This window comes from Fistularia commersonii, chromosome 6 (genome assembly GCF_037954325.1).
Source record: "Fistularia commersonii isolate RoL2024-O1a breed Wild chromosome 6, RoL_Fcom_v1.0, whole genome shotgun sequence".
In the NCBI taxonomy this organism is placed as follows: Eukaryota; Metazoa; Chordata; class Actinopteri; order Syngnathiformes; family Fistulariidae; genus Fistularia; species Fistularia commersonii.
Window position 1 is genome coordinate 3658486 of NC_141289.1, and position 13337 is coordinate 3671822.

The 13337-nt window shown below is 41.3% G+C and overlaps 1 protein-coding gene across 2 annotated transcripts; it reads left to right on the forward strand.

The window, feature by feature from the left end:
* Positions 1-1196: 1196 nt before the first annotated feature.
* LOC147233181 (high affinity cGMP-specific 3',5'-cyclic phosphodiesterase 9A) lies at positions 1197-13337 on the forward strand. Of its 2 annotated transcripts, XM_086147756.1 has the most exons (14): positions 1197-1371; positions 2970-3131; positions 3697-3748; positions 3940-4042; positions 5648-5790; positions 5869-5928; positions 6346-6523; positions 7458-7580; positions 9383-9475; positions 9566-9633; positions 9770-9872; positions 12519-12623; positions 12689-12835; positions 12921-13337. In XM_086147756.1, the coding sequence occupies exons 1-14, from the start codon at positions 1215-1217 to the stop codon at positions 13104-13106; spliced, it is 1680 nt and encodes a 559-aa protein (XP_086003882.1). In that variant the 5' UTR covers positions 1197-1214; the 3' UTR covers positions 13107-13337. The 2 variants fall into 2 exon arrangements, with proteins under 2 accessions (XP_086003882.1, XP_086003883.1); XM_086147757.1 differs by lacking the exon at positions 1197-1371 and having other exon boundaries at positions 2873-3131.

A 13337-nucleotide genomic window follows, 5' to 3' on the forward strand; every position in this document is an offset into this window, starting at 1 on the left:
GTTAGGCCTACGACACGCCAGGGCTTGACAGTGAAATCCAGCGTCCTGGAAACTCTCCCTCCATGCTTCATATCTGATCTACAAGAAAACTATCATACTTTAGCAACCTCCCCAGCTATGCTTCCTCAATCACAATCATTCACTTGCTGGTTCTTCTGCCAGAGACATGTTGCTAACCCCAAGAAAGAATTACCATTTAGCCAAAGGCTAGCTCCTGGAGCGAAATTCATGCTGGACGGTTCATAGAACTTAGTTCTTGGAACTTTTCGGTCCGAAAGCAGAGACTGTAACCTTTTCAAAAGAGCTCCAAGACCAAAATTCCAGATGATGGCAATGATCACATCATTTAGCCGATGTGGGGTTACAGGTCACGGCTCTGTGTGGCCTTGAAAGAGGAAGAGGAGGAACTCTGGAGCAGTTCAAAAGGAGCGCGACTTCAAGGAAATTAGATTCAGCGACCGTTCCTTCATCAGCCGGCGGGGAACAAGGAAGACGTCTTTGGACCTTTGGAGCCAGAAACTCCAGGTCCAGTTTCGCTGTCTGAGGGATGGGGAGGAGATGTTCCCAAGAAGAACATGAGAACACACACCTGAGAGAGCCCATTCCACCCTGATGTTTGCTTCACATGGTTCCATAGAAGCCAGAAAACTGATATTTGCATGAATTTTGTTCCCAAAAAAATTTTCAATAAAGTTTTTTCTTTTAATTGCTTGGTTATTCATATTAGCACTTGATGAATTTGTACCATCACATTTATCCACAACAGTTCTTATAGAAGGGGTTGTTCTATACATGGGCTTTTTCACCGGGGTGAACGGTTTCATGTGTCTATTTCATGATGAGTGAATGGTTGTATGCGTCTATATGAGGCCCTGTGATTGGTCCAGGGTGAACCCCGCCTCTCATTCAATGACAGCTGAGATAGGCCGTGCCGTAACCTGAGCTCAGGATAAGCAGTGCAGATATTACTGATGGTTATAGAGCTAAATTCCAATTTAGCATACTCTTGTGACGCAAACAGCTTTGTTTTGTTATAAAAGTTGCTAAAACCATTTTTATTAGAAATTGTCCTTTAATGAAAAGCACTCACCTCAAGTGTTTCCATTCACCGGGTGTTTTGTGGCTCCTAGGAAAGGAGGAGGGGAGGAAGAGCTGGGGGGACAATTGCTACAGAAGTGGAGTGTTGCCGCCTCCGAGAAAAGGAGTGGAGACGGATGGAGATAATCACACACACACACACACACACACACACACACACACACGGGCAGCTTCGAATTCATGACATGGAGACAAAAATCATTTTTTTCACTGTGAACGGGAGGCCAGAACAGGCGGAGTTCCCCATCAACTGCCCTGCCCAGGACGTCAAAGGTAGGAGCAGGAGCACCACATTCTCCAATGTTGACTGAAATCCAGCTTGTGATTGGTTTCTCAATTTCTAACATCAGTCTGTTTATTATACATCTGATCAAAGTTTCTTATGTGAGTTAATTTGTCCGCGGGCACCGAGCGTCCGTGCAGCTGCCGCTGACAGCTCTTCGGTTGTCACATGGCTCGGCGGCCGCTGAACAAATGGCATCACCAGACTTTAAATCCAAATGGACGCAGAAAAAAAAAAAAAAAAATCTGAACCGGTGAAATGTGTATTTCGAGAAGTTGCTCTCGAGGAGGCTTTTTGGACACAAATTTTATAGTCAAGTCTTCAACGGGAGCGTTTTTTTTTTTTTTTTTTAACCTCATGTTCTTCAAAACAAGATTTATGTCTATTGTTTATTGTTTGGTGCAACGTTTGGAATGGAAATTGGTAGTAAAGGGGTGTTTTAGTCATCAATTCGCTCAGTTATTTTGGCGGATTTTTGCAATATGTCTGAAATCAGACTTGGTACCTAAAGCTTATTAATGTAGCACGTTTTATGCATTGGAGACTAACAGCCTCGTAGAACCTTCAACCGCTTTATTACAGTGGTATTATGACACAGGGCTAACTGGTGCTTCCTGGCTGGCGCTCTATTAGCACAAAAGCACTCAGATATAGAAAAAGCCATCATGAAATTGAGTTTTTGGATCGGCGTGTGTTGGCTAGCATGCTAACTTCAGCAAATTTTACCCAATCGCAAATGGTTAGCAGCTTCTCACATATTGCACTTAGAGAATAATTCAGTGACAGCTAGGTTATGGCATTGCATCGATGACAGAAGTCAGGTAAAATCAGATTTTATTTACATTTACATTAAATCACAACAAAGTTGACTCATCAATTCACGACCGAGCACGTGGCGACAATGGTGAGGAAACAACCGCCTTTTACCGGTGCAGAAACCTGGGACAGATCGCAGCTCAATGCAAATAGTAGCACTAGCAGTCACATGGTGATAGCTGAAATGATAAAACAATAGCCTTAATATTCTATTCATGAGTACACGGGGCAAGATGTAATCGTCTCTTCTGCCAATTATGGTGAGACACATCTCGAGGCCTGGTTACGATTACAATAAAGAAGCTAACAAGTGCTACAGCAAGCAATAAACAGCAAGCTAACAATATGAAAACATCAACAACCTACCCTAGCCAGTAGCAGTCTGAAGCACTTCATTGGGGTTTTCAAGCTGCCTCCTTTCTTCACCGATGTTTTGCTAAACTGGATTTACGACACCTCAAGAGGGCTTAACAGTGAAATCCAGCGTCCTGGAAACCGTCCCCTCCATGCTACATAGCGGCTCAACAAGCAAAACAATCCAACCTTAGCAACCTCCCCGGCTAGCATGCTCCTTACGTAACCATTCACTTGCTCGTGAATACCAGTGGGTACCAAGAAATACCAATTGGTACCAAATACAAAGGGTTCTGATTTACTGAATAGTTTTTAGAGCGATTTCACGTGTCCCCTTCATCTGGCAGTTTTTTGTGGTGTTTTGCTGAGACTTATGTCTCAGGACAAAGAGACATTTCGTTTTGTTTGTTTTCCCGAGACCTTTTCCGCTCTGCGGCCGAGGCCGGACCCCACGACATCCTGAAGCTCTACAACCCCAAAGGAAACATCATCAACATCTCCCCGAACTTAGAGCCCAACGGGTCAGACTGCTGCTACAAGCTGGAGGTGGTGGCCTCCGACTGCAACAATGAGCCGTTAGGTATCTCCAACGTGGTGTCATGGAAAACGCAAGTTTAGGGTTTCTTAAAAATAAATAAATAGATAAATAAATAGATAGATGGATGGATGGATGGATGGATGGATGGATGGATGGATGGATGGATAGATAGATAGATAGATAGATAGATAGATAGATAGATAGATAGATAGATAGATAGATAGATAGATAGATAGATAGATAGATAAAATAAATGGCTTGATTAAAATGAATTAATTAATTTAAAAAGATAAATGTAGTAAAATAAATGTATATAAGTATATATATATATATGGCCAATATGAGAACTTTAATAAAACTTTAATATATATATATATATATATATATATATATGTGTGTGTGTGTGTGTGTGTGTGTATATATATATATATATATCGATGGATGGGCTTGTCGAAAAATCATCCAAAAATATGTAGCATTAAAGTTCTCATATTGGCCATATATATATATATATATATATATATATATATGCGTGTGTGTATATATATATTGTTACGTATTTATATATATATTTACATATATTTTTTACATATATTGGCTACTTTAGGTGCAGAGCTTGCTGGTGCACTAGGATTTGACCTCTCATCCATGGAGAAAAGGTAGAGGAAAGTCCTGTGTTCGGTGGTTGGGAGGTTAAAAGAAAGGATTACTGGGGCCCATGACTGCCAAAAAAATTGAAATAAAAATGAAATTATAATCCTGACCAAAAAAAAAATGATATGACATTTGTGAAATTGTCATATTTATAATGACAAATGGAGTTTATGTGGCGGCTCGACTCTTGCCTCAGACTGCAGGGCCTGGAGAAGAAGATCCTGTCAGAAGCGGGCGAAACCCCCGCCGTGGTGTACGAGATGAAGAAACAGGTGGATTTATTCCGAGAGAAGCTGGAGGTTTGGCCACGGGGACCCGATCGCGTTGTGTACGGGGGGAAAATAGGCTGATATGCAGTGTTTTTCCAATGCATGTAAAGCTTATATCTTTCTAATGGGTTTGCGACCACGCCATATTCACATTCCAACCACCTATCCATTGATATATTCATTTATTACCCATTATCTATGCGGTTTGTCCTGCATTCAGCTTAAACCAGCTGTCACTGGGCTACACATCATATAGATCCATTAACTCTCGCATTGAAATGTATAGAGAGAAAAAAAAAACATTCCCCTCTCATTCACAATTCATATAGAAATCCAGTGTTAACTGTCATTCATATTAATATAGAAACATACATCTGTCACTCTCTCATTCACACGTTATATTTAGACATACAACCATTCACCCTCTCATTCACACTTCATATGAAAAAAATACATTAACTCTCTCATTCATATTCATATAGATACTGTACATTCGTTGACTCACTGTCACTCTCATTCACATTTAAATTTCATGTAGAGACATACGACAATATGGAAACATAACATTCACCCTCTCATCAACACAGGGGTGGGCAAACTACGGCCCGCGGGCCACATCCGGCCCGTTGGTCTTTTTCATCCGGCCCGCCAAAGATTGGTACAGAATTCATACTTGATTTAAATGATTAAATGATTGGATCAATGAATGCGGGAGCTCAAACGGGAGATTATGTCATTTTTGGAGCTACTTGAGAATTTTCATGAACTGAATGACAGATTGGCTTTGTGATTTAGCCTTTAGCCTCTAGCCAAAAAAAAAAAAAAAAAACAAGAAATGAATGTATGAATATGGTTTTGAGATGAATATTTGGTAGAGTGGTGACTTCCGATCATCGGTTATTGAACTGCAATTTTTGTAAGTCGCTTTGGATAAAAAAAAAAGCGTCTGCTAAATGACTGTATGGACGTACCGACACCCATGAATGAGCTGCAAGCGAAGCTACAAGGGAAAAAAAACAATTTGTGCATGAAATGCTAGCAAACGTCAGAGCCTTTAAAACCAAGCAAGTGAGTCTGATACGTACTGTTATCAAATGCGTTTTTTTTTTTAATATATATATATATATATATATATATCGTATCTTGTGGTGACCCGGCCCATCTGTCAAATTTTAAAAGTCAATGCAGCCCCTGAGCCAAAAAGTTTGCCTACCCCTGATATAGAGACATGTAGCATTCACTCTCTCATTCATATTAAAATCAATATCATCCATTAACGCTCACATTCACACGTACAGCTATATAGAGAAATACATCCATTCACACTCTCATGCACACATCACATTATCCACATGTCATATTTAGACATGCATCCATTCACCCTTTCATTCACATGAGAAATACAACCATTCATCCTCTCAGTCACTCTTCATATAGAAATACAACATAAACTCTCTTGTTCATATTGGTACCGAGACATCATCCGTTCATACATGCAACATACAAAACAGACAACTTTTGCACTCTCATTCACACATCTGGCCAATATGGGAACTCCAATGCTACATATTTTTGGATGATTTTTGGAAAATCCCATCTATCGATCTATCAAATGTAGGCCGTTTAATCTTTCAGAGTGTGGAGCATCTGAGCTGGCTGGGACTCTTCAAGGATTTGTCGGAGGGAACGCACAAACCTTCGCCGTTCTACCACAAGAGGACTCTGCACAAGACCAGGGAGGAGTGTGAGCACGTGCGGGAGAAGTTTCTTCAAATGAGGTACGTTTAAAATGCAAAAAAGAAATAACCCGGATCTTCAGGAAGCGCGTTCACGCCGGCGCCCCCTCCAACCAACAGCTCCCTGGAAGTGTCAGAAGAAGTAAGGCAGTATCTGAAGACCCCCACCTTCGACAACTGGTAGGTTCCCGTCAGCGCGGCGACCACAAAGCAGACAAAAGAGGCCTCGATGCGCACGCGGCGCGGCGTCCGTTGGTTGCCAAGAGGAACGAAAGAGCGGAGATCATCTTCATTTGAATGGCACCGGCAGAGGCGTCCGTTCATCAAAAGATGCCCGTGAAAGGCGACATCAGCACGTCGCGTTTTGAAGTGGGCTTCACGGAGGTGGTGGTCGGGGGGGCGAAGGGAGAAATCTGAATTTTGGGAGGCTTGAAGGGCCGGCGGTGAAAAGCGGCGTTTGTATATTATCATGATAAACAGATGCACAAAGCGGTGCAGGCCTACTACTTACAAAACAAAAAAATGAAAGCAGGGGGAGACTAAATCCTGGATGTTTAATAACATATTGATTCTGTGTGTGTGTGTGTGTGTGTGTAGGCAGTGGGAGGATGCCGAGATCATGGTTCTCCTGCAGGTTATGTACACGGACCTGGACTTCATAACCGCCTACAACGTGGAGCCGGAGGTCCTGCAGGAGTTCCTGTTTGAGGTCTATCGAAGATACAACAACATCCCGTTCCATAACTTCAAGCACTGTTTCTGCGTCACCCAGATGGTGAGCGTGTGTGTGTTTGTGTGTGTGTGTGTGTGTGTGAGCGTTAGACTTATTGATAATGATAATCCTGGACCGGTAAACAAAGAGACACACAAGCACGCGCTCTTTCATTGAATGGCTAACTGCTGTTAGCGCCTCCTGAGTTACAACGCAGCTCAGATTAACAGAATAAAATAAAAAGTGTATTAAAATCGGTGGTCAGGAGGTTGGAGGTGATTTTTTTTTTTTTTATCTTGTCATATTTGGATACCAGAAACGGGAAGATACAATTCCAAGTACTCAGGTTTGACGGTAATGAAGGCATGAAGGAGTATTTCCAGAAAGTAAGTCACTTCCCGCTTCAGCTCTCAGCCTGTTCAGGTGATTTTTAAGCCATATAATTCACCTTAAAGTTGTTATTAATGGCTGTTATTGAAGAGGACGTGTATTTTTAAATATATATGTATGTATGTATGTGCGTGTGTATGTATATATAAATATTTGGTTTATGTACTATAATATTTATATTATATATAGATATATATATACACAATATATACAAATATATAATATATGTCGAAGTTGTATATATAATATATACATAATATACGCACACACATACAAATATATATTGTATATAGATAATTTGTATAAATATTTCAGCATATAACATTTCCCGGACCGTTCTCATCATTTCAAATCTCCATTTCAATCGTTTAGTTTGAATATATCACTTACATCACACTTTGATAATTTAGTTATATACCTTTAATACTCTTAATACAGGTGAAAAAAATCTAGCATCATTCTACTTACCATCCAGCAGAGGGCGCTCTCTGTGATTTGGATCGGTTCCCGCGCTTTTAAGAGGTCAAGTGAACGCTACGATCCAGACGCGGTTTTCAAAAAGTGTCGTTTTCCTCGTACGAACGCTTGTGGAACGTGTCTGGTGCAGATGTACGGCTTGATCTGGCTGACCGACCTGAAGAGCAAGATGGACGGCATCGACCTGCTGATCATGCTGACCTCTGCCGTTTGCCACGACCTTGACCACACCGGATACAACAACGCCTACCAGGTGCGGATGAAGCTGTTAGCGCGCGGGTAACGGTTAGCATCGTCATGGTAACGCCTTCGTGCGCTAACCCGCCATACTTTTTATGCGGGTGACAAGTTTTCGCAAATCCGCTTGCTGTATCGAGCCGGCTGGTGTTCAATAAGTAGAATGGCTGTGACAGGAAGTAGAGGTGCTGCTACTTCCTGTTTTCTACGCAGTGTCTTGACCTTTATATATTGACCTAATTTTTGCATTTGAAGAGACATGTCATCATTTATTCCTTCATTCGCATATTTTATAGTCTATGTGACGAGTGAACGGTAGATATTACTGATGGTTATAGAGCTAAATTCCAATTTAGCATACACTTGTGAAGCAAACAGTTTTGTTTTGTTATAAACGCCATTCATTCGTCCTATAGACATAAAGCTATTCACTCATTCACGGATAACATAGAGACCAACAATTCATCCTCTCATTCAGACACCATATACAGGCCTTGACCATTGACAACACCGTGATAAGGCCAACCACAATTGCAAGAAACTTAAGTGTGGTCGCACTTAGCCCCAAACCCCCCTGAAAAAAAAAAACAAAAAAAAAAAAACAATGAAATGACTTTACGTTTATATATGGTTCTGAGATGGCTATATGGTTGAGTGGTCACTTCTGATTTCCGACTACTGGTACTTTGGATCTTCGGTGACTGAATTGCACTTTTTATAAGTCGCTTTGGATAAAAGCGTCTGCCAAATGAATGTAATGTAATGTAATGTAATGACTCCATGTACATTTAATATTTGTTATATAGAGATCAACCATTCGCCCTGTTTTCACAGGCTATAAAGAGACATTCATCCATTTACTCATCATAAATACACATGCCACAATTCACTTTTTTATCCATATATTATATAGAGACATCCAAACATTCACTCGCATATTCACATGCATATAGAGCAGTGGTCCCCAAAACTACGGCCCGGGGGCCGGATACGGACCGCCTCCACATTTTGCCCGGCCCCTGAACAATACCAGAGATGCATTATGATATTTTTTTTATTCTGGCCACGTAATCGTGACTTGCACATGCATAGAACGTAACATTCTATTCCACCCTTCTGCAGTCTATGCCTTATCTAGTCTTTTTTTTAGGTAAAAAACATGAAAAGGGTTATTTGGTTATTATTTATTTCATAAATAGTGTTATTTATTTCATTGATAATGTTATTATTTATTTTCTGTTTTTTTTTTTCCTTAATTAATTTTTGGTTATGTGTGGCTTTCTTGAAAACGATACATTTTTACATTTAGACACCTCTGCGATCGTCACACTTTTTGTGACAAACTGGCCCGGCCCAAGTTATAAGAAAAAGAATAATAATAAGAACGACTTTATTTATCCCGAAGGAAATTGTTGTGCCAGAGTTTCAAGTAATACATAACAATAATAGATAATGGTAGGAAGGAGGGAGAATAAGAAATACAAATAAAATATAAAGTGTCAAAGTTAAGGCTATAAAGTGTTTTAAGGTCTTAATTCTTATTCTTAATTCTTAATTCTAAGGTCTTATTTGGCCCCTAGAAGGAAAGAGTTTGGGGACTCCTGATTTAGGGATATATAAACAGTCATTCACACGTCAACCATTCGCTCAGTATCGGCAATATTGTGTCTCCAGTGAACCTCCTGCAGGTTTTAGGACTTTGGAAGGAGAACCTTAAGATCTCCTCATTCTCTTTCAACCTTTTTTTTTTTTAACAACTCACCTCCGTCTGCAGACGTGTAAGACGGGGTTCAACTCATCCAACGTCTCCTCTTCCAGATAAACGCCCGGACCGAGCTGGCACTCCGCTACAACGACATCTCCCCCCTGGAGAACCATCACTGCGCCGTGGCGTTTGAGATCCTGGAGAAGGTACCGAGTCCTTCTTCTTCTTCTTTGTTTTTATAACGGAAGACGTGCCGTTCGCTGAAACGTGACCCGGACGGGGTTTCCTGTTTTTAGTCGGAGAGCAACATCTTCAGGAATGTATCTTTGGATCAGTACAAGAGGATCAGAGAGGGGATCATCAAGTGAGATCATCTTTTCTGGTTCTCCACCTACTCTTGTTTTTGCTCACTAAACTGTAATAGCCGAGGGGATATTTTGTGATTGTGCGACCGAAAAAACGTGGATTGGTGGCTATCGGAGTCGTGTGACCGATCGCAGGTGCATCCTGGCCACCGACATGACGAGGCACAACGAGATCCTGAGCAGGTTCAAGTCCATCCTGCCTTCGTTTGACTTCACCAGCAAGGATCACAGAGACGTGGTGAGCGATATTATGGGACTTCTGATGCTTCGGGAACCGACCTGTAGCTGCAAAAACAAAAAAAAATATGGATAATATAATATAAGATAAGATAAGATAAACTTTATTGATCCCCACAGCAGCGTAATAGTTATAATGGCAAAAAAAAGAAATAAATATGAATATAAATATAGTATAAATATGTATATATATATATGATATATATACAGTGGTATGAAAAAGTTTGGGCACCCCTGATCATTTTCAAGATTTTCCTTTATAAGTCATTGGTTGTTCATCTCAGCAATTTCAGTTTAATATATCATATAGCAGACAAACATAGTGATATTTGAGAAGTGAAATGAAGTTTATAGGATTTACAGAAAGTGAGCAATAATTATTGAAACAAAAGTAGGCAGGTGCATAAATTTGGGTACCCTTGTTGTTTTATTGATTTGAATACCTTTAGCACCAATTATTGGAACACAAAATTTGTTTGGTAAGCTCATTGACCCTTGACCTACATACACGGGGTGAAATCGTGAGAAAGGGTGTTTAATGTGGCCAGTTGCAAGTTGCTCTCCTCTTTGCATCTTCTCGAAGAGCGGCAACATGGGAGCCTCAAAACAACTGTCAAACGACCTGAAAACAAAGATTGTTCAACATCATGGTTTAGGTGAAGGATACAAAAAAGCTCGCTCAGCAGATTTCAGCTGTTTCCACTGTGAGAAACATAGTGAGGAACTGGAAGACCACAGGCACAGTTCTAGTTAGTGGCAGGCCAAGAAAAATCTCAGATAAGCAGAGGCGAAGGATGGTGAGAACAGTCAAACTCAACCCACAGACCAGCTCCAAAGACCTCCAACATGATCTTGCTGCAGACGGTGTCACTGTGCATCGTTCAACTATTCAGCGCACTTTGCACAAGGACATGCTGTATGGGAGAGTAATGCGGCAGAAGCCTTTTCTGCGCACACGCCACAAACAGAGTCGCTTGAGGTATGTTAAAGCAAATTTGGACAAGCCAGCTTCATTTTGGAATAAGGTGCTGTGGACTGATGAAACTAAAATTGAGTTATTTGGACATAACTAGGGGCGGTATGCATGGCGGAAGAAGAACACAGCATTCCAAGAAAAACACTTGCTACCCACTGTAAAATTTGGTGGTGGTTCCATCATGCTGTGTGACCAGTGCAGGGACTGGCAACCTTGTAAAAGTTGAAGGTCCCATGGATTCCAGTCAGTATCAGCAGATACTTACGAACAATGTTCAAGAATCAGTGACAAAGTTGAAGTTGCGCCTGGGGCTGGATACTTCAACAAGACAACGACCCTAAACACTGCTCAAATTCTACTAGGGCATCCATGCAGAGGAACAAGTACAACGTTCTGGAATGGCCATCTCAGTCCCCAGACCTGAAGATTATTGAAAATCTGTGGTGTGATTTAAAGCGGGTTGTCCGTGCTCTGAAACCATCAAACCTGACTGAACTGGAGATGTTTTGTAAAGAAGAAAGGTCAAAAATACCTTCAACCAGAATCCAGACCCTCATTGGAAGCTATATGAAGCATTTAGAGGCTGTTATTTTTGCAAAAGGAGAATCTACTAAATTATGCACCTGCCTACTTTTGTTTAAATAATTATTGCTCACTTTCTGTAAATCCTGTAAACTTCATTTTACTTCTCAAATATCACTATGTTTGTCTTCTATATGATATATTAAACTGAAATTGCTGAGACTAACAACCAATAACTTATAAAGGAAAATCTTGAAAATGATCAGGGGTACCCAAACTTTTTCATACCACTGTATATATATATTATATCATATATATATATATAGAAATATAAATAGAAAGGCAGAAGATTGCAAGATATCCATGAATAACTACACAGTAGATAAATATACAACAACAACATCAGGGATGTCAATGGGCAACATCAAGGAAAGAGTAACATTGAAAAGTACACAACCAGAACTAAACAACAATATAAATAGAGTGACAATAAATAAATAGCAATGAATAAAATCAATAAATGAAAATAGGCAGTGTTAGTGCCATTTTCCATTTTTTTGTAATTTAGTCTCAGATTTGGATATAATATTATTTAAATTATATTTGGGTGATTGTTGATTATAGCATAATTATTTATAATTACTTTATTGTATCTGATTTTGCTTTTTTTGTTGAGTACATGCATATTCATGGCATATGTATTCATGTTTAGGTTAACCAAATAAGGTTAGGAGCGGGCGCTGAGCTATGACGTGATCAGTTCAGATGTGTATAAAGGTAAAACTGTTTGATACCTGGGCTGATTCAGTAAAGGACGGAGCGAACACACTGTTTTCTACCGTCGTCAACAGTAAACACGTGTAGAGACTCGTTCTTTCCGTCTTAGAGTGGTTAAATGAGTGAATACTTTGGCAAATACTTACTTTAGCCACTACAGGCAGGATGTGTGTGGGCTGGGACAAACAAGGAAGTGAGATTGTGGAATTATGGAGGCAGAACAAATTGTTGTTGTACAGTCTTATGACTCCATGATGGAGATAAGGAGGTGGATCTCCATCACGTTGCCTCTCTTTGACCGGAGATCGATGTCCGATCTCCGCCTCGCCGCTCTTCGCTGAAGGCCCCTCTTTGTCTCCTCGGCCGCCGCAGCTCATGATGATCCTCATCAAGGTGAGCGACATTTCCAACGAGGCCCGGCCCATGGAGGTGGCCGAGCCCTGGCTGGACTGTCTCCTGCAGGAGTTCTACAACCAGGTAAGCTGCCGAGGTGACGCCTTGAGCCTCCGCCATGTTTTTCGCCGGATGCGTCTGGTCCGCAGAGTGACGTGGAGAAGCTGGAAGGCCTCCCGGTCACCCCCTTCATGGACCGGGACAAGATCACCAAGCCTTCGTCTCAGACGGGCTTCATCAGATTCGTCCTCTTGCCCCTCTTCATCGAGCTGGCCAACCTCTTCCCCTGCCTGGAGGCAAGTAATCCGCGTTCGATCGGTAAAATACTGTGAACCCGCCGGATCTGCGAGAACTGACCGCTTCCCGCTCAAATCTTTGCAGCAGCACATCATCGACCCGGTGCGGAAGGCGCTGGACTACTACACCGAGATGGAGAGGGCGCTGGAGAGGGAGAAGCAGAACCGCGAAAACACAAGCAAAAGCAAAGAGCAGAATGTGAACGGCTCAGATTCGTCCCGTAACCACGGCGACGCCGGGACCGAGCCCTCCAAAATGAGCGCTCAGTGACCCGCGTTCCGGCCGTCGACATCAGAACTGTCCCATTAGATGTCTGGACCGTCCGATCGTAACAAAACACGCTGACGGTGCGGAGAGTTTTTGTTGTTTTGGTATTGGTACTGTTAAATTTAGACTCTTCTTTTTAAAGGAGAACCTATTAAGCAGTTTAAGTTGTACGCTTTTATTATGAGGGTAGATTAACTAACAATGGTTTAATGCAGTCATACATACGAACTGAAC